Here is a 26,760-nt window from a genome sequence, read left to right as displayed (position 1 = left end):
CCCTGGGCTCCTCACAGAGCTGGCATGGCTGCGAGGACCCATGGAGAGAAGAAGATCTGACTTCATGTGTGTGGACAACCAGATACAAGCTCCCTTGCTGAGGATCCAAACTAATTTCTTGCATGGCGGTTACAGTGAGCTCTGAGATTCACTCGACGTGATAGCTTAGCCTAACAGCTGTGGAACCCACAGGAAGGAGACAGTGACCAGAAAAATGATGCAAAAGGCTGTTGGAAACAAGTGTGTGTATGGGGGCAGGGAGACAGAGAAAGAAGAGAGAGTGAAAAGGAGGACAAGAGGAAAGAATGAGAGGGAGGGACAGGCCCACATGTTAAGACCAGGCTAAGGGAACAGACAGGTGAGAGGCACATGGTCCATCGAGGACCTCTCTTAACTTGCTTCTGACTATGAATCCTTTCCTCAGATTGATCTTAGGTGGCTTGCGCCTGAATTCCTTCTTCGAGGATAACAATGCCCTCAAAGGCAACATACAGCTCACAGAGCCAGAAAAATGCTAAAGTTGAAACATGAACTCTGAGAACACTTCTTGTGCCCAAGTCACAATGTAGCTGGTGTTCTCTTGTGTGTATTGAGAGAACACAGATTGGCTCTGAGGTTGGCATATGCTGGGTACTGCCCTGTCACCTTCTTTCTTGCTTCTGATCTATCACTTCTCAAGATCCTGTGGCAGATAAAACCCAGTGCTTGTAGAACAGGGCAGGACAGCCAGCAGGAAGCCGGCAGCTCGTCTGCGGGAGTAGCATCTTAGGGAGCCTGGTTCTCAGTCACCAGTGCATGGCCATCTGGGAGAGCTGTACCTAGTCCAGCACTAGGAATTTGATCTTGTTCAGGGAGAACCATCTCTCTATAACCAATTCTTTTGTTCTTGGCCATGTTTCTTGAGGGATATCTGCTCTAGTCACACTCTTTCTCGATGAAGATGTAAAAGCTAATGCCCAGGTTGGGAAAGGAACTCACACCAGTCCACCAAGGACAGGAACAGAGCCCTTCAGACACCTGTGTTCATGACGCTAGGGAACGCCACTTCTCAGGGCTAGTGGGTTCTTGAGGACTGAGAGGACAGTACAGCTGTAACTACTTGGAGTTGTGACCATTACTATGATTTACTGTGAGTCACGGGGTACCTGTGCTTTATGAAGATGGAGGCTCTGAGAGCCACAAGGTGCCACTTCCTCGCCCCAGCCTCTATGAATCACTGCAATGGTCTCATTTCCCTAATGCCAGTGAGATAGGTGGCTCAAGTATTTAAAAAATGAAGACTTCCATACCTTTCTTTTCATTTTGCCTCAGTGGACTTGAGGTTTCACATGAATTCATACTTCCTCTGACACTGCATTTTGTGTACCAGAAGAATGGCAACTTTCTTTCCTCCCCAACTTTATGGATAAAACTGTAAATATGGGAATCATGAAGGCCACTATCTTTCTGAAACCTATGTGAACCTGGCAAGAAAAGTGGCATTAAGTGGACAGTGATTTGAATCAAATGCTCAAAGTTTTGGGCAGAGGTTTGGACAGTATGTAAGTCCTTTCATTGGCTCAGAGCTGGCTCTGGGCTTTCCTCCCCATGTCACAAGATAAAATGAGCCACAGTTACTCCTTACCTTCTTCGACAGTCACGTTCCCTCGGAAGAAGTACTTCCCATGGCCTCTGGAGAGCGCTACGCCTAAACTGCGCGGAGAAGCAGAGACGACCTTGAAGTCTGTGGCATATTGGGCCAAACTGACTTGTCTGCTAGTATTTTTATTTTTTCCCCGTGTTCACATTTCCATTTCATGTTCTGTACACAATTTTTCCCACAGTTTACTTTCGGAACCTCACTGATTACGTGGGTGCTGGTTTTCCTCAGGTTCAAATAGCTGCTTCAAAGGAATTTCTGGTTGGAAATGCCGGCAGCAATTGGCTGCCCCTGTGTCCTCAAGACCCATGGCAAGCAGCTCCCCCACCAGCAATGCCTTCCCTGGGTACCCTCCCACAGCCACACCCTGTTCCTTGCTACCACCTTGCACACCTATGATCCACACTTGGCCATATAGGTGGGTTCTTCCAGAATCCAGAGTTGGAAACTAGGGAAGAACGACCCTTTCTGAAGGGCAAAATCAAGACCCCCCCCCCACACACACACACATATACACCACTGCACATGAGGACAGCCACATGACCATGTACCTGGCTTCTTTGCCCAGGCCTTTTCTGAAACTAATAGGTTTCCCACAGTCTCACTGGATTGGTAATCAATGACCTTCTATGTTGGCCTAAAGGAAGAGGCTCTGTTTTTAAAACAGTCTTCATTTGGCAAATCCACTGAATGTGTTCTCTGATGACTCCTGGTTCCAAATGGAATCTGCTATGCTCCTTGGCCAAAGAGGGTAATAATACTAGATTTTACTGTTCAGATTCATCTATTATCAGTAAATTCTTTCTCTTCTTGGCTCTGTGGGGCTGAGGAACTCTACTAAAATATTTTAGTTCTTTTTATAAAATCTAGGACCACACAGAGTTAACAGTAGTGGGCAACTTTAAACTATTCCATGTATACATCTGAAAGCAGGTATTGAGGCCAAGCTATTATGTTAGGACCAGAACAGAGCGAGGCAACAGGACTCAAAGAGAGACAAGCAGAGAAAGACAGTTCAGAAAAGTCAAAACAACATGGGGCGAGATACCACCTTCAAGCGGGAAAGATTGATTTAGGTCATGAACACAAGCTTAGGAGGCAGTAAGTCAGGTGGCTAAAGATTTAGGTAACCCTGTGAACTGCTCACCACCCTTGGTAGGAACTTTGAAAGCTTTTGTGTTGGGAATGAAGTGCAAAGCCATGGCAAATGGATGGACTATTCCAGGGGGGTCTGAACCAACTTCCTCCCTCCCAGAACAAAGTCAAAAGCAGCCAGGGTAAAACCCCTTCCTCACGCTGTCTGGCCTTTGGGCAGGGAGTTTGTAATCCTCAGATGATGAGCTCTGAGAGGCTGGAAGGTTTGGTACAAACACACTGATGGGGCTTATGCAATGTCCATGCTTATGGTCAGCTCTACCTGAAGGGGGTGCCCTTGATGTCTGTGTAATAGTAGTCGTTTGTCATCACCAAAACCCGTTTCTAGGTGGAAAAAGAAAAGTTGTAGAGAAAAGAAAAAACACGTTAGTCTGCAAGGTGATGTTCTCAGAAATTAATCAAAATAAATGGGCCCCTATGATGCAGTTAAGACTAGGACTTCATGAATCTTATTTGAGATAAGTAAAGACAAGAGAAAAAAGTGTGCTCAGTGAAAGAGCTAAATCTTCACAGGGTTTTTAAAAAAAAAATATTTTTATTTACATGGGGGGGGGGATAGGCATGCCAGGGCTTCCAGGTGCTGCAAAAGAACTCCAGATGCATGCACTACCTTGTATATCTGGTGTATGTGGGTCCTGGGGAATGGAATCTGGGTCCTTTGGCTTTGCAGGCTAATGCCTTAACCACTAAGCCATCTCTCCAGCCCCAACACAGTGGTTTGTTTTAAATAAAGCAGCAAGAATATTTGAGAAAAATGTGTACCCCTTTGTCCACCGTCTTCTTCACCTCCATAGAAAACTTCCCCGTCTTCCGATTCACCATCGCATTTCGCAACTAGAATGAGAGAAGGAAGCCACGGTGTTAGCCCTTGCCTAGCTTTCCAAGTCCTAGCCTCTGCTGGGAGTGTGGCAGTGGCTTGAGTGCTGCTGCAGTAAGACAGCGTGTGTGAGCAGACCTTGACCACAGGCCCCAAAGAACAGACACCCAGTTGCTCCGGGACCATGGGAAGAGAACAAAGAGGAATGACTTTCAACTTTTGTACCCTCAGGACCACGACAACCATAGAAGATGCCAATGACTCCTGAGATCAGAGCATTAACTCCCCTCAATCTGCTAAAACTATCAAGATGCAAGAAGGTCTCCAGGGACAAGTGGGTTTTCACAAAGCAAACTGATAAGTCATGAAGAAATCATTTTTCAAATAGATAATCAAGTTAAAGGCATTTTTCTAAACAGTAGTTTAAAAAGGGAAATTCAAAAGGGCCAGCTATTGGTTACGACGGGGATTAGCTTTTCACGGCATGAATCATCTTCAAATGTGCGCCGAGAGATCTCATCCAATTAATGGCCTTGCTGACAAGTCAGTGGACAGGGGCGACTCTGCTCCTGAGGCTTGGAGGTCCCATCTAAGGGGAGAGAGTTTAGCTCTCCTCCCACCCGCCCTCAGGCCTGACCTCATCGAATTAAGCGTGGCCCTTGCATGAGTTCAGGGGACAGCAGACACGGTGGTGAAAGATGTGCCTTCCTGGGCACCAAGGAGACATAACAGGGAAGGCCAGCTTATGGTGAGGATCTGCTCTTTTCCTGCCTGAACTCATTGTTTTTTTTTGTTGTTGTTTGTTTTTGTTTTAATCTTTTCCTCTTTCCTCCATTGAGGAGTGTGAGCAAGATTGGGCTGATAGAAAACTGCAATGCTTGCAGGCAAACTAAATTTGATTCAGGGCTGTCTAGATTTGGTTTTGCATTCTTGTGTGTGTGTGTGTGTGTGTGTGTGTGTATGTGTGTGTGTGTGTGTGAGACAGAGAGAGAGAGAGAGAGGGAGGGAGGGAGTAAAAGCATAATTTTAGCTGGAGGCATATATAAAATAAAACATATATTTTACTCTAGATATTTTTTAACAGCACATAATGGGCATTTCTGGAAATATTTTCCCATTTTAACTTTTGTGGTTTTGGATGGGGAGAGCTGGTCCTAATTAAGTCTACTTTCTAACTTTTAAGAATGGCTCAATTTATCTTTAACATGGTTTTCATTTTTCCTCTTTCTGGTGCCTGCCTGAAGCCATTTGGGACCTTCCCCTCTCATGATCCCCAGGCAAGTTAAGAGATCAGGTCAGCTTTGCTCTGTGTCCCTGGCAGCCCGCCCCCACGCTCAGTAGCACAGAGCTATCAGCATGGGGCTAGGGAGGCTCAAGGTCAGGCCACTGAGGGTTTCTGGAGGCAAAGGCTTAGACTAGTAATTTAGACTTGCCCTTTAAAAATAATAATGAAAATGGTTTATTCTTACTGAACACCTCACTGTGTGGCAAGGCAACATGCCATCATTTAGAACTGTACTCTGGAGTAAGAACTTCATGATCTTGGGCAAATCCCTTACATCTTTCAGTGCCTCAGTTTCCCTCTTGGTTGCAAAATGGACAGTGCCTATGCCATAAGATTGTAGTGAGGATCCAAAGATAGGGGCTAATCCCAGGTGTTATTCCTCAAGCATGGTCCACCTTTGCTGAGACACGGTGCGCTCAGTGGAATGGAACTCACCAGTTAGCTAAGCCTGGGTGGCCGGTGAGTCACAAGGATCCATTAGTCTCCACCACCTCCCTAGTACTGGGATTACAAGTCCACCTCCATCACTGAGCCTGGCTAGTTTCAAATAAATCCTGGCTACCACCTTGGGTACTCCTCTGGCAAGGCAAGCACTCTACAGACTAAGTTGTCTCCAAAGACCTTGTGAGCTTTCCTTTAAAAAGTTATTCATTTATTTATTTATTTAAAAGAGGTAGAGAGATTGAGAGAATGGGTGCACCAGGGCCTCCAGCCACTGCAAAAAATCTCCAAATGAATGCACCATCCTATGCATCTGGCTATATGTGGGTACTGAGGAATTGAACCCAGGTCCAGTGGCTTCACAGGCAAGTACCCCAACCATTGAGCAACCTCTCCAGCCCTCAAGTTCTTTTTTAAAACCATGAGTTACTGGAGAGGTGTGTCTCATGCCCAGGACATCCTTTGCATCTCTTATCTTATCTTAGATTTGTTTCCTTTTTTGGCTAAGATTTTTAAATTTTTATTTATTTATTTGAAAAAGAGAGATAGAGGAATATATATATATATACACACACACACATATATATATGTATATTATATATATGGAGAGAGAGAGAGAGAGGGAGAGAGAGAGAATAAGGGAGCACACCAGGGCATCCAGCCACTACAAACAATCTCCAGATGCATGTGCCACCACATGCACTTATGGGCTTATACGGGTACTGGGGAAATTGATCTAGGGACCTTAGGCTTCACAGGCAAGTGCCTTAATTACTAAGCCCTCTCTCCAGCCCCAGGTTCCAGTTTTGTTTGTTGCTCAGAAATCACTGGATGGATGTTGTGACATCTCCTATAACTCCAGGGTTTAAAATGACTTCCTAATCACCTGAGAGTTGACAGTCAGAAAAGGAAGAAGCCAAAGACAGCAGAGGACACATGACAACTAGATTCAAGTTCTGCCCCTGACATACAACCTGTTCTTCAACTTTTATGGGACTTAATTTCTTCCTCTGTTGTTCATTCTGTTCAAAGTGACCCCGAGTGACGACTCACAGTCCCCACAGGTCCTGTCAGGTAATGTCAAAACTGTGGTCATCAAGGATGCAGAGATGGCTAAGTGGTTAAGGCATTTGCCTGAAAAGTCAAAGGACCCAGGTTCAATTCCCAGGACTGAGTAAGCCAGATGTATAAGGTGGAGCATGTTTCTGGAATTTGTGTGCATTGGCGAGAGGCCCTGGTGCACCCATTCTCCCCCCGCCCTCTCTCTCTCTCTCTCTCTCTCTCTCTCCCTTTTTCTCTCAAATAAATAAATGAAAATAAATTTAAAAAAAAAACTGTGGTCATCTGATGTTGGGAGGGTCTCCTTGTCAATAGCCTGAGCCTTGCTAGGGGTTCAGGGCCCAGAGCAAAAGTCTCAAAACTGTCTTTTGACAGGTTTGACAGGTGGAGAGACAAGGGCTGTGGCTGAGAAACAAGCTCAAGCAATATCAACTCTGACTCCTAAGCCCAAACAACCTCTGCTGCCCAGAACAGGACAGCTAATACATAAACAAAATTAAATATTTTATCACTATATAAAGACAAAGTTTTAAACATTGGCTCTGCACTAGTCTGTGGTTTTAACATCCCAGCAGGCCCTTCCATAACACCAGATACTGGGATCTAAGTACTGGAAGACAATTTTTCTATCCTTGTAGCCAGAGGTGGGGATGAGATTCTATGATTTCTCACTACACTGACCACAAGAGTGTGGTATTACAAGGCTAGAGCCTTCTAGAGTTTTCTATTTTAATGGACTAAGGGTGAGAGGGTCCCTTCCTTAGAACTAGTCAGTGGCACCAATATGTTCCAAGATGGCAGAGAGGTTCAAAGCCCAGGCAAGAGAGATGAGGGATAACAAAGCATCATTTCCATCAAGTGCAGGAAAGATGTGATCAACGACTGCTCTGAATCTCCTTTGAACTTGCCACTGCCTGAATTCACATCAGTGAATGACTAGAGAAATGGAAATGCCTCAGCAGAGGAAAACTGCCAAGCAATGTTTTTGGTGTGCCCATGTGTTAGCAGATCCTACTGTCATTAAAAAGTATGCGCACAGATGTCCAACCCAACACATACTCAAAGAAAGGCAAATGAGGGTGGTACCTCCATTTCCCTCTCTCAGGTGCCAGCTATGTGTAAATGTGATGGACATGAAAGCAGTTCTCACCACAGTGTGGTCAGCAGCATCAAAGGTAAACCTCCTCAGGAAGACACAACAGTTTAGGAGCTGATTAGGCTCTCTCATCTCTGGGGCTGACCCTACATTAGCTAGCTTGTGTTACTTTGTGAAAGTTCTTGGGGGTCAGCAGCCTGAATGACTCATCAGAGTCTCTTTCTCTCTCTCTCCATATATATATATATATGTGTGTGTGTGTGTGTGTGTGTAAGCAGGGAAAAGAGAAAGATAATAGGAGAGCTTCCAGCCTCCACTGTAAATGGACTCCAGATGCATGTGCCACTTTGTATCTGGCTTTACGTGGGTATTGTGGAATTGAACTCAGGTTTTTAAGCTTTGTAGGCAAGTGCCTTAAGCCCTTAGCCATCTCTCCAACCCTAAGTGTCTACTTTTTCTAGTACCAGGCTCCAGTGAAGGCTGGGCACTAGCTCCACTGTGGGCTTGCTTTCTCTTCCCTCCTAGGCCGGTCCATTAGGGAGCTTCCCCCAGAGAAGTAGTAACCGCCTTGGGTTGTGTGTCACTGCAGAATACTAGCTTGCTGTGTTAGAACATGTGCCTCACCTACCCTGGGCACAGGCTGCCTGCTCTTCTAAGAGTCCGAATAAGCCTGTGGATGAAAATGAAACAGAATGGGGTGAATGACCAGCTCTGGCCTCCCAGGCAAGCATTCAAGCAGTACATGAAGACAGAGCAGCACGGAGTGCTACAACCACAAACGCTTCGCCCTAGGGCACCATGCTGAGCTCCCCTATGGGTGGGCTATGCTAGATGCAGGGGCCCAGGACTTGAGTATGAACTGCAGATAAATGAGGCAAGGTGAAGAACAAACTGTGTCTCAGAAAGACATCTCAGGACGAGACACTTGCGGGCATCTGGAAGAAGGGCTCTGGAGACATTCCGCTTGGGGTCATCATGGTCAGAAGTAGGATGGACTGAGGCGGTGGGGGAAAACAAACAATACTTACAGAGCCACAGAAGGGATTCCAGTTCAGTTCAAGGTAGAGGCGATGGGACAGTATTTCCACCACCATCTACACTTTTATTTTGTAGCTACTATGACCGTCACTTGCCACTTCTCTGTGTTCCCCCAGGAAGGGTGAACCGCATGCTGTGAGGTATTGAAACAGAGTCTTCAAGGAGCCTGGGACCTTTCCTCTGTCACAGCAAAGTGTCAAGGGCTTGGCTCTGGGGGACAGACTGCCTGAAGTGTAAAACACGTCATGGGCCCTCAGACATGCAGATCTCTAGCTCCATTTCCTTCCCTATAAAATGAGATCACATGCCTTCTTCACCAGATTGCTACGAGATACGGAAGAATGCATTCATGCCCAGCCCTCAGAACACTACCAGCATGGGCTGCAGAGATGGCTTGTTAAGGCACTTGCCTGCAAAGCCTAAGCACCCAGGTTTGATTCTCCAGTACCTATGTAAGCCAGATGCACGAGGTGGCACATGTGCAGGAATTCATTTGCAATGTCTGGAGGCCCTGAAGCACCCTTTCTCTCTTTATCTGTCTTTCGCTCTCAAATAAATAAATAAAATATAAAAAGAATACTACTGGCACATAAGGGGGATGCCATATATGGTAGCTATTGTTGCCTCTATGAGCTTTCTTCTATTTATAGATATAATCATGCTTACTGTGGAAAGTTTTGGCAATGAATGACTAAAACATAATTGGAACAAAATGAAAAATTATCCTTAATGCCTTCTGCCACCTCCGAGAATTTGTAACCAAAAAATAAACACTGTTTTTAAAGATTTATTTTTTCTTTACCAGAGGTGATCCTTACTGGTGACTCAAACTGGACCATGCATCTTGCAAGGTCTCCCGCTGACACATGGATTCCAGAAAGATCTGTCCTACTTAACAATACCATAGACTAGAACAGAAGTCACTCTCATACTGCTCTATATGGTCTATTTTTCTCTTTTTTAAAAAAAATCATTTTTAATTTTAGCTAGTCTATTTTGTAAGGATTTTAACTGTATATGTAATCTGACATCATCTTTGGAAGTATGCAGGGTCTATACTATAAATGTGGTCATTAAGTTAGTTAAGAGCCGTGTGTGCTAGGCTAAGTAGAATGTTCCAAGTTCTCTGCACCCTGGGCAGACACTTCTGTTTCTTCCTCAGTAAGCTCAACCTGAATGGCTCTTCCCACCACCTGAACCAAACCCTGCTTTCTGCGAGTCTCCATAACAGCACATAGACAGATACACAGACCTCTGGCCAGACTTCACAAGGAGATTTCATATAAATTTGCAGAATTTCCCTAATCACTGTGGTGCAGATCCGCAGGAGAGAAATAGAGGCTGGGTTTTACCAAGGCAGAAATATCCGTGTGAAGGGATTTGCACTTTCTAATGTTCCGGGCACTTGTGGCAACACAGGAGACTCAAACACCAAAACAGCTAGAAACCAAGTTGTATAAAATGAGAGGACTGGACTGCCTTGATAGGTGAGAGCCCTGCGGTCGACAACCGGAAGCCAGTCAGTCAGACGAGGGTGGAGAACGTGAGCAAGAGGGCGACAGGCTGGTGCTCAGCTCCAGAGAGAAAGGAGCATGGAGAGCACCTCAGAAAGCATTTCCATGGGGCGGGGTAGCGCGCACCTTTAATCCCAGTGCTTGGGAGGCCGAGGTATGAGTTCAAAGCCATCCTGGGACTACATAGTGAATTCCAGGTCAGCCTGGGCTACACTGAGACACTGCCTTGCAATAACAAACAAAAAACATTTCCAAAAAGCCAGGTATGGTGGTACACACTTTTAATTTCAGCACTTAGGAAGCAGAGGTCGTAGGAATGCTGTGAGTTTGAGGTCACCCTGAGATGCTATAGTAAATTCCAGGCCTGCCTGGGCTAGAGTAAGACCCTACCTCAAAAAAGAAAACAAAACAAAACAAAAAAAACTGCCGGGCGTGGTGGCGCATGCCTTTAATCCCAGCACTCGGGAGGCAGAGGTAGGAGGATCACCATGAGTTCGAGGCCACCCTGAGATTACGTAGTTAGCTCCAGGTCAGCCTGGAACAGAGTGAGACCCTACCTTCAAAAAGCGAAAAAAAAAAAGAAAAAAAAAGAAAGAAAAATCAGGCAATAGAAAATACAGAGATAGGAGAGAAAGACGTTTTTACATGAGAAGGTTAACAACAATGATGACAACAGTACTGGCAATGGCTACTTCCTCTACAATGCTCATATGTCCACACTCTTTCAATATATCAGCACATTGAACCCTCTGAGCAACTATGAAGTGGGGATTAATACTCTCATCTCATTTGCCTAGGAAGACTCCCCTCCCTCCAGAACCATAACCAGTGTGTGGAGCAGCATGGTCATGGTCAAGCATCCAGAGCACAGGTGCGCACTAAGGCCCAGTAATGCGCTCTTCACACTGGTCTGAGATAGGCTGTGACCAGGGCTGTGCATCCCAAGCAGCTGCTCGACCCTGTCACAACATTTAGGGAACTGTAGATCATAAACGCTACAGGGTTTTTGAACCCACACATGATGTCTGCACAGTGACATGTAGGGGAAAAAGAATGGATAAAGAAGTAGCTTTTATCAATTGACAAATTACATTGTCTGAGCCTGAGTTTAATCGGACCTTGTGAAAATGAAGAAAGAGACTGGTTAAATTTCTGAAACAGGTATGACTCCTGCATTTTAACAAGCAAAGGGGAAAATCTGCAGTTTATGTGATCTGAGATATTTCAGGGAGCAGAAGACATGCTGTAATAAGGAAGGAGCTATTGATTCTGGCCCCAGTTCTAGAAGTCACAAGAATCCAGCCTGAGACTTCAAATAGCATCCTACAAGACAGAAAGAGATGTGGAAACACTCCATGATAACACTCACAAAAGGACCCAAGACAAGTCTGGGAAGGCAGAGAAACAGGGCGCTGGGCACACCATATGAAAATATAAAAAGAGGAAGGGTCGGTGAGAACACCTGGAAAGTTACCATTTAATTAAAGCAAGTCCACCTGGGTTTACCCAGAGGCGCCATGTCTAACAAATCTGATTTATTAAGGAAGTCACAGGAGGACTTGACAGGCGCAGGTCAGGGGCAGTAGGAGCACTTCTGACACAGTGTGAAGGCTGAACCTGCGTGAAGAAGTATGGTGTGCTCCCGCCTCAGGGCAGAGGAAGGCTGGCGGCACAGGAAATGAAAGAGGGTGACCACAGAGGAAGAAAACAGGCCTTCAAACACCTCTAATGCTCTTCAGAAACAAAGGCTGCACCCGTGAGGGTCCTGGCAGGTGAATTTTTGGCTGCTCAGGACCATGACTGCTTGGTCAGCAGGTGCCCTCACCTTGCATAGAGAGGACCTCCGGTTTCCCAGCCAGATTCTCTGAAGACGACAGGTCCTGTCAGCTGAACTCTAAGAACGCTGGATTAATCAGCTGCAGAAGGGACCAGAGTTTCCCCTGCAATGTTTTTTAACAGACTGCTCAAGCAGGTGAGGTAAATGGTCTGTCTGCAACTGCTCTGACCCACCAGAGAGCTATAAAACTCTGACTGTGGTAAGAGAGTCCATTGTCTTCACAATGTGCTGTGGTGGTGTCTAGGGACCCCTCTGGTGGCCTTGGGACCAGCTCTCTCCACACAAGGCTTGACAGTCACTCACCACGTCATCTCGGTCTTCCCACTCCACTTCTGAGAGGTCAACGCTGCTGTAGTTGGGCTTCCTTCGCTTTTTTCCTTCTTCATACTAGCACAGGGAAGAAGAGAATAGAAGAGAAACAGCCATGACATCATTAGTCAGCCAGGACAGGACAGGCTTTATGTTGGTTCATGGACGGGGACTGTTAATGAACAGTTATCATCACTGGAAAGGCTTACATGATCCTATAGTTTTAAAATATTTTATTTTATTTATTTGAGAGAGCAAGGCACATAGAGACATAGAATGGGCACACCAGAGCCCCCAAGCCACTGCAAATGAACTCCAAATGCATGAGCCACCATGTGCATTTGGCTTTACATGGGTTCTAGGGAATTGAACCTGAACCCTTAGGCTTTGCAGGCTAGTGCCTTAACTACTCAGCCATTTCTCCAGCCCCAATCCTATAGTTTTAAAGACAGGCACACCAAGACCAGATGCCTTTAAACCCTTCCTCCAAGCAGGGGTCATAAAACCCAGCTCTTTGTTTGATATGAATGTACTTAGTGTATACCTTGTGATAGAATATCAACTGAGAAGGAGTGTTTTCCCCATCCTTGAATGGAATAAAGGCAGAATGTTGGAGACCCAAAGCTGATAAGTGACAAAGGAAACAGCCCCTCATATAATTTGACAAATTCTTGTCCTATTCCCCCATACACTTCATAATCACCCTGTTTCAAAACTAGTCAGTACTCATTGGATGAGAAACAAAGATTTTGCCTTCACTATTGGGCTTGGGCACTCGAGGACACCACACACAGACACAGACACACACGCACACACACGCACACACACCACACACAGACACACATACACACACACACACACACACACACACACACACACACCCTTTTGTTTGTTGTCACTCTGAGCTAAACAGCCCCTTCACCTGGAGTGAGATGTGAGTCACGGGAATCTCTACCAGACTGAACAGCCAGAGGGCATTTCTCTGGAAAAGCTGGTGAGTGCATTGAGTGCGTTAATAACCAGGGAAGTGGTTTCACTTTTCCCTCCTACATGACTGGTGTTAGTCACCAAGCAAGTGTAGCATTTTATGGACCGGACATTCTTGTGTCTGGATGCTTGTGTGTCTCCAAGCCTTTGCTGATGGTTGTTGGGGTGTTTATATGGTGGGAAAGCCTGCCCTCTACTGCAGGCTGAAGATAAGTAAGCCTTTTATAACTTTAAAAGCTTGAATTAATAGCATAATGGAAAAATACACGTATGTATACGTAGATGCACACATATATGGATGCATCCCATATTTGCTTTTGTCTCTCTATCAGTGTTTGGTTGTATGGTAAGACTTGAAGTGAGATGTGGGGCCATAGTAAGCATTTTAAGACCCAAGACCACAAGTTGCCATTGTGGACAGGGACTGGTTCCCACAGGCACAAAGAATCAGCCACTACCTATGTGTGGGACCACGCAAGTAGAAAGTGGTCCCTAGTGCAATGCAGGGAGGAGCCGGAAGGGGCGATCTCATATCACGGTAGAAGCAAACAAGGCGAAGTGTCTTCTCTGGATTCACTTTCTTCCTGTCAACTGCATTTCGGAAAGGCACCTCTAGAGAGTCCTCACCACCCAAGATGCCAGCCTGGCCACTGAGCTTCCACTCTGTTCTCTGAGGTTTCCAACGAAGTCACTTTCGTGACAGCAAATCCACTCCAGATGAAGGAGGGCAGTGGCTCCCTCAGAAGCTGCTGTGAACCATAGCAGATGAGACTGGATCTCACTCTGGGAGGTTCATGTGTGAGCAGGAAGAACAGCAAGGAAGTGAAACGTGCAGGCCTGGGCCATGGGCAGGAGCGGGAGGGGGACCGTCTCCTTAGGAAAGCCATTTGGACCTCAGTGTCTCACAACTCCCATTTCAGGAAGAACCATTCCTGAGAAACACATGTTACTCAGAAATTGAACTCCAAAGGCAAGATTTTCACAAATTCTTGAGCAGTGGGTCTAAACTTGTTCATTTTGCTTGTTTGGGTGGTGTGAGGGCTTTGGTCACTTCAAAAATCCTCCTTCCTTCTTTCATTCATTCATTCACTACATAATCTATTAGAAAATGTTAAAGTGTTAGGTTGTAACATAAGTCAAGCATCACTCCCCTTTTCCCACAGATGTACTCATTGCTTACCACCCTTGATTTTGTTTTCATAATTGCCCATCAAGAAAAGAGCTATAGCAAGCTAAGTAATGAACTGAACATCAGATTCAATCTGATCCCATAGCCAGTATGAAAGAGGACATCTTTCCTGCCCTGTCTAAGCTTCATGTTATTTCAACTCCTATTAAATTTAAACCTAAGAGTAAGTGTTTATATGGACTTTTGTTTGTTTTTATTATTTGAGGTAGGGTCTCACTCTAGCCCAGGCTGCCCTGGAACTCACTCTGTAGTCCCATGCTGGCCTCAAACTCACAGCAATCCTTCTACCTCAGATTCCAGAGTGCAAGTATTAAAGTCATGTGCTACCATGGCTGGCTTATATCTTTTTGTGAAAAGAAAAATAGTACAGTGACTGTGTCACTGTCTCAAAACACCATGCCCATGACCCCTAAGCAAGGATCCTAGCTGCTCCCAGCTGTGATACTCAGCTGCATTTAGGCACAGTAGAAGGAAGGTACAGCAGAGGCAGGTTGAGAGGAGGAGTCCGCATTAGCTGTAACATGGAGACACAGTCTGAGGAACTGCATCCACTCCTACCCCATGGCAAGCATGACTGCTCTTGCCAGGAAGCCCAAGCTCTTTGCATAGCGTTTGCTAAAACCCCATTTGCAGGACAGGAAGGGGAACATGCAGAAATTCTGTGGCTCATAGTGCTGGGCCCACAGGCAGTCCATGTCTGCTGGAAGTGATGGTGTCAACATCACAACTGCTTGTCTCTTTCTGGGCTGTCTATTAAAACTGGGACTTGACACACTCTTGACAGAGAAATTCAGACTCAGTGCTAAGGCACTGAGCTCCGATGAGGTGACAACAAGCAAAAGGAAAGTCTGTTGAGAATCCTTGACCTCTGAACATTCTGGAATGTCTTCACTCATTTGGTGTTTGTTTTACTACTCAAGAAATGCAGGCTATTCTATCAAAAGGCTGTTCTGGACATGAAGAAAGTTGGGTGCGCATGATGGTTCACTGTGATCCTGACACTAAGGACCAGGGTAAGGAGAGGACTGTCATAGATTTTAGGCAAGCCTGGGCTATAGAACAAGACTCTGTCTCAAAAACAAACAGCCAGGCTAGAGAGATGGCTTAATGATTAAAGGCACTTGCTTATAAAGCCTGACAGTCTGGGTTCGATTCTCCAGTACCCAGATGCACGAAGTGGCACATGTATCTGGAGTCCATTGGCAGGGGCAGGAGGCCCTTGTGTGCCTACACTCACTCGGTTTCTGCTTGCAAACAAATAAAACTATTAAAGCAAACAAAAAAGGATAAAAAGAACCCCGGAGAAACTAAGGAGTAAGAGCTCTTATCATGCTGGGAGCCAGCACAACCTATGCAAGTCAATTTCACAGAAGACACCAGGCGAGGGGATATTCCCTCTGAAGCTTCCTTTGATGAAGTCTTCTCTACCAAGTCTACTTAGCTAGGTATGTACAACGGGCCTCAAACACTTTCACCTGGGGCTTAACGGGTGGACTTCTGAGGGACACAAGCAGCAGTAGAGCAGAAGGTTGATAACCATAGGTGAGAAAAGGAAAGTTTGATGGACTACTGCAGAGATTACTATAGAAAACTACCTAGTGTCCCAGGCCCCCAATCTGGAGTGTCTCTTCAATAAGAACGTTGAACAGGGGCTGGGAAGATAGTTTGCTGAACAAGCAGACAAACAAGAGTTCAATCCCTAGGGCCCATTTGAATGCTGAGTGGGCCTGGGGGTCCATTTGTAGTTCTTTTATTAAAATACTTTATTTGGGCTGGAAGGATGACTTAGTGGTTAGGGTGCTTGCCTCCAAAGCCAAAGGACCCAAGTTCAATTTCACAGGACCCACATAAGTCAGATGCACATGGTGGCACATGTGTCTGGAGTTTGTTTGTGGTAGCTGAGGCCCTGATATGCCCATTCTCCCCTCTCTAAAAATAAATAAATAAATCATAAAAATAAATCTTCCAAACATCAGGTAGTCAACAGAGTTCTAACTAGTGTATATTTGAGGAATTCTTATTTTCTTTTTAAATGAACTATTTTTTAAAGTACATTTTGTGTGAAGTCTTTATAAACATTGACACTTTCATGATTATTTGGGTACAAGTGATTTACAAAACTCTTCACTGTTCATCAAGATACACTACTGAGCCACTGCATGTGATCAGTTTGTCTCCTTTTAAGGCCCTGAATATCTAACTGTAGGACTCTCCCACATAGCCTCAGTGTAGGGCAAATCCCAGGTTCCCTGGCTTCTCAACTCCCTTGCTATGTACGTAAGGAGCTCATTACAGGGCCAGGGTATTGTGTATGGCAATTGTTAGTGTATCTATAATCTGTAACTTCCTTTGAAAATGTGATTAACGAATTGCAAACGGTTTCCAAAGGTTTATAAACAGCCTTTGAGAGCCACAGGTAGGTTTGTAACTTCTGGTGCCTGTTTTATGAAAAAAATATGTACAGCAGAATTTAATAAGGAAAGATATTGTGTGCTATGAAATACTTTGAGGTGGAATTTCAAATAAAGGCCAGATGTGGTGAACACACACATAAATATATACACACACATACACACACAAGTATAGATGTGTATATGTGTTAATATATATGTACATATAATATACAATACATACACACATGCCTATAGCCTAGGAGGATGGAACAAAAAGGCACCCACACTTGGAGCAAGCCAGAACTACCCAAGGGGTTGTTTGATGTGCCAGATCATTTTCAACAGTATATAATAACAGTCTGGATATGAGCGCCCGTCTGTGCCACCTGCAGCCTGACTGAGGAACACTACGATGGGTCAACTTGTAAACTGACAAGTTGCAAAAATGAAAACTCCTACCACCTTCCTATCCTGGCTCACAGCAAACAACACCTGGGGACAGCATGAGGGGATCATCTGCAAGGGAGCGCAGTGATAGGGGCTGTTAGTGGGTCAAGCGTGCATGGTGCTCTAGGCTGCCAACAGGAAGGAAGGAGTTGTGGCTGGAGAGGAAGTGCTTTTCTGAGGACAAGGCCATCTGGAGGAGAATGGGCCCAAGACCCAGAGCCACTATGGACTGGGGAGATGTTCCATTCCCTAGACAGCCTGGCAAAGGCTCCCATCACCACTGTTGACGTGCTGGTCTCCTAAGGCTAAAGAAACGATGTCAGAAAGAAATGAGCATCCTTGTCTCCTATAGTTACAGGAGATGAGGCCTCAGGGAGACTGGGCTCTTCATCTCCCACTCACCCGTCCATCCAGCCCCGTTCACGTACACTGGGCTCTTCATCTCCCACTCACCCGTCCATCCAGCCCTGTTCACGTACACTGGGCTCTTCATCTCCCACTCACCCGTCCATCCAGCCCTGTTCACGTACACTGGGCTCTTCATCTCCCACTCACCCGTCCATCCAGCCCCGTTCACGTACACTGGAATCTTCATCTCCCACTCACCCATCCATCCAGCCCCGTTCATGTACACCGGGCTCTTCATCTCCCACTCACCCGTCCATCCAGCCCCGTTCACGTACACTGGAATCTTCATCTCCCACTCACCCGTCCATCCAGCCCCGTTCACGTACACTGGAATCTTCATCTCCCACTCACCCGTCCATCCAGCCCCGTTCACGTACACTGGGCTCTTCATCTCCCACTCACCCGCCCATCCAGCCCTGTTCATGTACACTGGGTTTTTAGTGCTTTTCAGACCATGTGGGAGACACGGCAAGTTTTACTACTGCCTAGAAAAACCTTCAGGAGAAGGATCAGAACCTAACCTCAAGTTCTTCCTCATCATCTACTACAAGTGACTAAGACTAGGTCACGAGAAGACCACGGGCGGGTGGCTAAAAGCTTGGGCACTATACCCAGACCCGGATGCACATGCGTGGCCCTGCTTCCGTCCTTAGTGAGATGTAGGTAGCCTTGCTCTAATACTAGGGCCACAGTAAGAAGCAAATAGGTGGAAATGTGGCTGGACATATAGCCCAGGTTGTTGGTCCCAACAAACGCAGCCTGAAAAGCTGTGGGGTTCTTTTTAAAAAATATTTTACTTATTCATTTGTGAGTAGAGAGATACAGAGAGATTGAGACAGAGAGAGAGGGAGACAGTTATGGGTTCACTAGTGCCTCTAGCCACTGCAAATGAACTCCAGAAGCATGTGCGCTTTGTGCTTATGGCTTACGTGGGTACTGGGAAATTGAACACATGTTGTTAGGCTTTGCAGGCAAGTGCCTTAACAGCGGAGCATCTCCCTCCCCCGCCGCCACCGCTAGCCATTTCTAATGAGCACTGGCACAAGGGCTTGCAGGGTCTGGCGGCACCTTTCGCACACAGCTCAGTGCCAGTGAGTGTGTTCACAGAATGGAGTGGTGGTTCATAAGATCACTATTCAATATTTTTAAATTTTTATTTATTTATATAGGAAAAGAGAGAGAGAGGGAGAGAGATATAATGGGTGTGCCAGGGACTTTAGCCACTGCAAATGAACTCTAGATGTATGTGCCACCTTGTGCATCTGGCTTATGTGGGTACCGGGAGCTTGAATCTGGGTCCTTAGGCTTGGCAGGCAAACACCTTAACCACTAAGCCCCAACATCATTATTTTAAGAGGCTCCTTATTTTACAGCTGTATTACAAAGCTGTTCTTCTTGAGGCCAAGGTGGAGGCCAAGCAGGCCTGTGGAAAAGTGATGGCTCTTTCTGAGAATCCTACAGTGGGTACTATCTTGGCCATGGGAAATCAAGGTGAGTACAGATTCAGAGGTGAGGCTGCCCCACTACATGGGGGTCAGCAGCACAAACTCGCCAATGAGATGGGTTGAATACTTTTTAAATTTTTTCTTCCATTTTTTCCTAATTACCCACTTAGTAAGTGCTCCTTAGAAAATCGGTTCACTGACAAGCTGCAGAAATTGAAACGATTGCCCTCACAACACAGGGGTAAGCACAGACCCCGACATGTTCTCCCCAAAGCACTTTGAGTCACCACTGCTCTGTTCCGAAAGATCATGGCCATCCCAAACAAGACACCAGAAGACGTGCCAACCATCCTGCTCTGGCCAAAGGACTGCTGGCCAGTGTCCCCTCGCTTCCTACCATTCTCCATGGACAGTGACTGCTGCCGGCCAGTGTCCCCTCACTTCCTACCATTCTCCACGGACAGTGACTGCTGCCGGCCAGTGTCCCCTCGCTTCCTACCATTCTCCACGGACAGTGACTGCTGCCGGCCAGTGTCCCCTCGCTTCCTACCATTCTCCATGGACAGTGACTGCCGCCGGCCAGTGTCCCCTCGCTTCCTACCATTCTCCATGGACAGTGACTGCTGCCGGCCAGTGTCCCCTCGCTTCCTACCATTCTCCATGGACAGTGACTGCTGCCGGCCAGTGTCCCCTCACTTCCTACCATTCTCCATGGACAGAGACTGCTGCCGGCCAGTGTCCCCTCACTTCCTACCATTCTCCATGGACAGTGACTGCTGCCGGCCAATGACCCCTCACTTCCTACCATTCTCCATGGACAGTGACTGCTGCCGGCCAGTGTCCCCTCACTTCCTACCATTCTCCACGGACAGTGACTGCTGCCGGCCAGTGTCCCCTCGCTTCCTACCATTCTCCATGGACAGTGACTGCCGCCGGCCAGTGACCCCTCACTTCCTACCATTCTCCACGGACAGTGACTGCTGCCGGCCAGTGTCCCCTCGCTTCCTACCCTTCTCCATGGACAGAGACTGCTGCCGGCCAGTGTCCCCTCGCTTCCTACCATTCTCCACGGACAGTGACTGCTGCCGGCCAGTGACCCCTCGCTTCCTACCATTCTCCATGGACAGTGACTGCTGCCGGCCAGTGTCCCCTCGCTTCCTACCATTCTCCATGGACAGTGAATGCATCTTGGGTCATGAACTATGCTGGATTTTCCCAACTACAAATGATGTACAGTTAGATCCAGGGTCCTTTGGTGATGTGGCAGTGAAACTAAGAGGTAGACTAACTATGCCTTGTGTCTGACCCCGTGCAAGGAGTCCCTCTCTAGATAATTTTGCCTTTAGTATGATGGCTTGTGCTGCAAGGACAGAGTGTAAGGACCTGTGGGTGGTCACAGGACAAACTGGAGACAACTCCAGCATCCAGGATGTTTGAACTACCTTTTGAAAGTGGCCCTGGTGGCCAAGGATACCACAATCAGTTTCCTATTAAAAACTTCATCCCGGGCTAGAGAGATGATTCAGTGGTTAAAGATGCTTGCTTGCAAAGCCTGATGTCCTGGGTTTGATTCCCCCATTTACATGTAAATCCAGAAGACTCACAAAGTCATACATGGTTCTGGAGTTGGTTGGCAATGGTAGGAGGCCCTGCTGTGCCCAATCCCTCCCTCTCTACTTGCAAATAAAAATAAACAAAATATTTGTTTTTAATGAACAACTGTGTAGATAACTTCAGGGAGCCAAGGATTCTGCTAATGCCTGTAAATTCTTACTTAACGTCACCAGGATTCCTTTCAGGGCCTCAGGCGATGCGTATAGGACCCTAGGATGTCATCTGAGCTGTGATCTCTCCCTAAACCATACTGTCACCTGGGTTCTATGACTCCACACCCTCCTCTAGACAAGGCACCTGAGACGCCACAGTTAAACAGAAATACCCATCAGTCTGGGTTGGAGGGAGATGAGATCCTATGTGTCACAGGAAGATGAGAACCCCAGAGGCAGCCCAGGGAGGCAGGGCTTTGAGGGTGTGCCCAGCAGCAGTGGGAAAGTGGGGGCATGTTCAGACAAACAGTCATTTCCTTTTTCTCAAAGGTGCCCTGCTCTTGTTAATTAATGTTTTTAAGTGCCGCGTAGATGAAAAGTTCTACATGCACTCTTATAGCATGATTACAAAACCCTTTGATGGCTATAAAACTAAAACAGCTTGGGTATTTAAAAAGAAAAAAAAAACGAAACAAAACAAAACAACAATTAAGAGGCTGCTTTGAAATCCCAAATGACCTTTATCTTAATCAGTGTCCTCAGTAATCATAAGTCCCCTGTGTGGGAGGAGGTGGTGGGCTAGCCCAACTGCTGTCTTTTTTGTAAGTCAAATGTGGCTTAATATACTACGGCTGGGGCGAAATCCAATTCTCAAGACACAATTTTGTTTTGTCATAGCAAGCAAGACATAGAAATGAAAACCGTGGTGAGTGAGAGGACAGGAAGGAGCTTTGGGGATAGCAGAAGAGCAGCAACAGGAACTCGGAAGGCTGCGGGGAGAGCAGAAACGCCAGGACTGCTGGCCCGAGGGAAGGCTGGGGATTGAGTGGCACTGCCAGGCAGGTAAGAAGTGAACGCTGGGAGTTCAGTGGCACTGCCAGGCCTTTGGCCCAAGTGAAAGGTAGTCCTCAGGATACATGCAGCTCAGAGAGAAGAAAGACACCCAAGGAGGTGGGGACGGGGGCGGTTTCCAAAATAAGGATTCACATGGGCACCTGGGGGACATCAGTTCCAACAAGTCAGCATACTTTTGAGACCAAACCCTGTCTAGAGTTAGATCTAAGAAAGCCTTGAGAATGAAGTTTTCAAAGTTGCAAATGGTCTTGCGCTGAGTGCCTGAGCGTGGAAATATGCTTAATTCCAAAGCTGATTTCATACAAGTTTTCAGACACCACCATATCATTAGGAGATAATATCTAGGGCAAAAGAGAGCCCCTGTAATTTGGAAGTTTATCTGTCATATCAGGCAAGTGACTTTTTCCCCCTACTTTACAGAATTTTATTTGGCAGTATTCCACTGCAAAGTTAACTGTATCAGAAGACCCCAGGGTATGTGGGGCCATCGGATCATTTTAAAGCAGGCATAATCAGGCGCAGCCAACTGATTCTAGGGTTGCAATGGCCAAGAAAATGAATTTCCTTCCTCATTCATTCAAGTGAACGCCAAAGACAGTAGAAGTCAGCGGTGTGGCTGAGTGCTGACCCTCGAATGGGATGGTAGCCAGCCAGTGGCTGGAGAGAGGTTTTATTTTTTTTAATTAATTAACTAATTTGTAAGCACAAAGAGACAGAGCAGAGGAGAGAAGAGAGACAAAGGGAGAGAGACAGAGAGAGAGAATGAGAATGCCAGGGCTTCTAGTTGCTGCAAACAAACTCCAGATGCATGAGCCACTGTATATCTGGCTGTACGTGGGTCCTGGGGAATCAGACTCAGATCGTTAGGCTTTGCAGGCAAGCGCTTTAACTGCTTAGCCCTCTCTCAGCCCAACTTTTGGGGTTTTATTTGTCCTATAACCAGTTCTCAGTGCTTTAATTCCTGATGCTTTCTCCTAGCCTGTCACTGGGAATTGGACTCAACTCTTACCATCTCTTCTTGGGGGAATTGAAGCCAGAAGCCAGAGGACTCTCAACATCCAGGGTTGTTTGCTAAATAAACAAATGGTACCAAGTTTGTGATGAATCTGTAGGTGGAGAGATAGAGGGATGCTGAAAAGAGGGAGGGGAAGAAATCCTTCCTTCCAAGCCGACTGTCACCAGCTGACTACTGCTGTGTAGTAACAGCGAACAGCGGAAAGTCCCACCTTCCCCAAATGTGCCTACATAAGCATGTGCCTGTGTGAATGTGCACGTGAGGGACTGTACCTAGGGAGATGCCAGCTTTACTTTTGCATGTGTGCACAGTGCATGAGTGTGTGTGTGTGTGTGTGTGTGTGTGCAGATGTGTGCATGCCATGCACACCAGTGGACAGATCAGAGGAGGATGCTAGCTTACACCTCTTTTCAGTTAGACTGGCTGACTAGAAAGCCCTAGTGACCCTCCTGTGGCCCTAGTGACCCCTCACCTTAGTGCTGCGGTTATAGGCATGTGAAGCTATGCCCGGCCCTGCACACGGGTGCCAGGATTGAACTCGGGTCCTCATGCTTGCGCAGAAATCACTCTTACCTGCTGAACCATCTCCTTGGCATTGACAGCTTTATTTCCAATGTATTTCCTGCTCAAACTGGTGAAGATGCTTGGGAAGGAAAAGCAAGCAATAAGCAGGAAGGGTTACGTCTTTATGGACACCTCTTCCATAAACAGTTGGAAGCTGGACACAATTTCCATCTAAAGTCTCTCTCTTTCCATATGTGGGTGGTCAATGTACAAGTGGCTACCTGATCCTGCCTTGTCCATGTCCTGGCCCCTAAACTGAGGAAGGTCTCATCCATTATTAGTTTCATCCAATCTGCTAGCTTGGTGACCCAACAAAATGTTTCTCTCTCTCTCCCCTTCTCTCTCTCTCTCTCTCTCTCTCTCTCTCTCTCTCTCTCTCTCTCTCTGTATGTGTGTGTGTGTGTGTATGCGCACATGTGCATATATGTGTTTTACCATTACAGTTATATTTCTCGAGAAAATGTTCCTCAACATATGGTGGTCTAAATAAGCCCAAGGTGCTTCTAATGGGCTTCATGAGTCATAGGACAATCAAAGGTCTCCTGCAAGGTTGGATGAGTTCTCAGAGTGTCGCATTGCCTGTGACCATGGAAATGTGGGTAGGAGCTGGGGCAGAAGAATATAATTGAGAAGTGCCAGTGATGCCAGTTCCACAGGCTGCTTCTATCTTCTGAGCAACTTGAAGGTGAGCCTGTCAGGCCTGTCACCAGATAAGTGTTGATCACCACAGAGCTGCTCCCCTGCGTGTGGAAAAGTGGTCCTGAAGCAATCTTCCCACCTCCACTCTACCCCTCCAACCCATTCTCTGAGTCCAGAGAGAGTGCTCTTCTACAACCAAAGTCAGAGAATGCCTCTGCTTGGCCTGGATTCCTTGTGACTCCTCATGATGCCCAAAATTTGGTACTGAGTCCCATTACTTGGCACCTGCTTGCCGTGGGCTCCAGTATCCTGTTCACCGCCTCCTGCTTCTCTGCACCCTGCAGCGGCAGAGCTGGCTGGTGACACTGTTCTCACTGTTGTCACCTTCTGGCCTTAGCACATGCCACCAACACATTCTGCTCCTAACACCGCTCACCCCACTAGAAGACAAGTGGCCCATCCATCCCTCTGACCCCTATGGATTCAGCTGAGAACATCTGCTTTGGAAGGCCTGTGCTGACGGGTCCAGTGTGGGTCCAGCTAGGGCCCAATCAAGTCCTTCCTGGGTTCCCCTCAGCTTCCTGTAGTGGCCGCACATGCACCCTGTGGGATACACTGACTTGCCCACTTCCCACACTGGGTCCCGAACCTCTTGGAGAAAGAAGATCTTTGGCTTGCAGCATCTAGGAAAGTGCCTGGTAGACAGTATGCTCTCTCCATGGACAGGAGATGGATGAGGAAGCAAAATGAACCCCGCAGTATATCACAGAGGTACATATTCACTTTATAACACAAAGTGCCCAGCCTGCTGTAGGCATTCTGTGACATTTACCCATCACTTCCTCATCATAAGCTCTTCAGGGACACTGCTTTTGTCCTCATTTCTCAGTCAAAGAAACTGAGGCCACGGTGGGGTTGGGAGGGTTAACTAACATGTCCAAATGATTCAGCAGATATTAGCAGGGCTGCGATCTGGACCCTCAGAACTGGCTGTGCTCCAGGGAGAATCACATGCTAGGGAAGCTGCCTGTTTGGGGACCGACACTGTTGCTGAGTGTCTGTCCTTTATCAGTTACTTCCTAGTTGCTGGGACAAAATTCCTGACCAAAAAAAAAAACCAAAAAACAAAAAAAAACAAAAACAAAAACAAAAACCAGTTTATGCAAGGAAGAGTTCACTTTATCTTAGTGTTCCAAATTATAGTGCATGGCGCCAGAGAAAGCCCCACAGAGAATGCTGAATGCCTAATGATCAGCTAGTTTGCCTCTTTAATTTTATATATATGCATATACATATACATATACATATACATATACATATACATATACATATACATATACATATACATATATCAATGTAGAACGAGAGAGAGAGAGAAAATGGGCACCCCAGTTCTCTAACCATTGCAAACAACTCCAGATGCATGTATAAGCTTGTGCATATGGTTTACGTGGGTATTGGGGAATTGACCCTGGGTCCTTAGGCTTCTCAGACAAGTGCCTAAACCACTAAATCATCACTCCAGCCCAAGTTCTCCTTTCTATACAAGCCAGGAACTTAACCTATGGGATGGTACTACCCAAAGTTAGGGTGAGTCCTCCCACCTCAACTAATGTAATCTAGAAAATCCCTCACAGACAAGACTAAAAAATTGGTCCTTTAACCATTCATCCTTCTCCTGCCCCTCCTTGCTGTCAAGTTGACAACCAGAGCTTAAACATCCTGTACCTTGATGGCATCGAAAATAAGGTAATGGCAAGGTCACCTATGGCCACCAACCAGGTTCCTAGAATTGAGCAGAACTGAGGTTAAATCTCTGAGGAGTCTTTCCTTTAAATATATACCAGTATTGGTGCACAAGTCTAAGTGGGAGCAGGCTCCCTGTAAGGGCGCCCAAGCTGAGGTATTACTGAGCCTGCTGCAAAACTTCCGGTCAGATAATGTCTTTTCCACTCCCCATTGCCTCCAGACACTTTTTCAGGAGTACAGCTGGGAACTTGGAGACTCTGGAAAAGAATCCAGATATTGAGGATGGAGAGATGGTTTAGCAGTTAAGGTGCTTGCCCGTAAAGCCTAAGGACCCAGGTTCAATTCCACAGTACCCACTAAGCCAGATGCCCAAGGAAGTGAAGTGCTTCTTCAGACCCATGTGTGGAAAGCTTGGTTCCCAGTTGGTGGTACCATACTGGCAGCTCTTGGAAAGCTGAGGAGGTGAGACTAGCTAGAGGAGGCGCGTGTTCCAGGGCTGTCTCTTGTCCTTGACCATTTCCCTTGCTCTCTGCTTCCTGGCTATTGTGAGTTGTGTGACTTTGTTCCTCTGCATCCTGCCATCATGATGCTAAGCCTCACCCAGATCACAGCCAGCCATGAACTGAAACAAACCTTAGAAAACATGAACCAAAAAGACATCCTCCCTTAAGGTTCCTGACAGGAATTGTTTTTTGGTTGTTGGTGGTGGTTTTCTCTTTTTTTTTCTTTTTTTCTCCTTCTTCTTCTTCTCCTTCTCCTTCTTCTCCTTCTCCTTCTCCTTCTCCTTCTCCTTCTCCTTCTCCTTCTCCTTCTCCTTCTCCTTCTCCTTCTCCTTCTCCTTCTCCTTCTCCTTCTCCTTCTCCTCCTTCTTCTTCTTCTTCTTCTTCTTCTTCTTCCTCTTCCTCTCCTTCTTCTTCTTCTTCTTTTTGAGAGACAGAGAAAAAGAGCATGAAGCAGAGAAAGAGTGAGAGCTAGAGAGCCCATAGGCCCACTGGGGCCTTCAGCCGTGAACAATTCCAGATGTGTGTGGCCTCTTGTGTTCATGTGCAACATTGTGTGTTAGTGTCTTTGTGCATCTGGCTTATGTGGGACCTAGAGATTCAAACAGGAATT

The 26,760-nt window shown here is 46.4% G+C and overlaps 1 protein-coding gene across 2 annotated transcripts in view; it reads right to left on the bottom strand.

The window, feature by feature from the left end:
- The window catches only part of Cacna2d3 (calcium voltage-gated channel auxiliary subunit alpha2delta 3), an 877,750-nt gene that overhangs the window by 185,365 nt on the left and 665,625 nt on the right, over positions 1 to 26,760 (bottom strand). For both annotated transcript variants that reach the window (XM_004652732.3, XM_045136092.1), the window contains 4 exons: positions 12,185 to 12,268; positions 3,557 to 3,628; positions 3,057 to 3,118; positions 1,625 to 1,692 (listed from right to left, as the gene is read on the bottom strand). In XM_004652732.3, the coding sequence (XP_004652789.3) occupies positions 1,625 to 1,692; positions 3,057 to 3,118; positions 3,557 to 3,628; positions 12,185 to 12,268 (286 nt within the window). The remainder of the gene's footprint in view (positions 1 to 1,624; positions 1,693 to 3,056; positions 3,119 to 3,556; positions 3,629 to 12,184; positions 12,269 to 26,760) is intronic.

Source organism: Jaculus jaculus, chromosome 16 (assembly GCF_020740685.1).
Source record: "Jaculus jaculus isolate mJacJac1 chromosome 16, mJacJac1.mat.Y.cur, whole genome shotgun sequence".
Taxonomy (NCBI): domain Eukaryota; kingdom Metazoa; phylum Chordata; class Mammalia; order Rodentia; family Dipodidae; genus Jaculus; species Jaculus jaculus.
The sequence above is the reverse complement of the archived record's forward strand: the minus strand, read 5'-3'. Positions and strand labels throughout refer to the sequence as shown.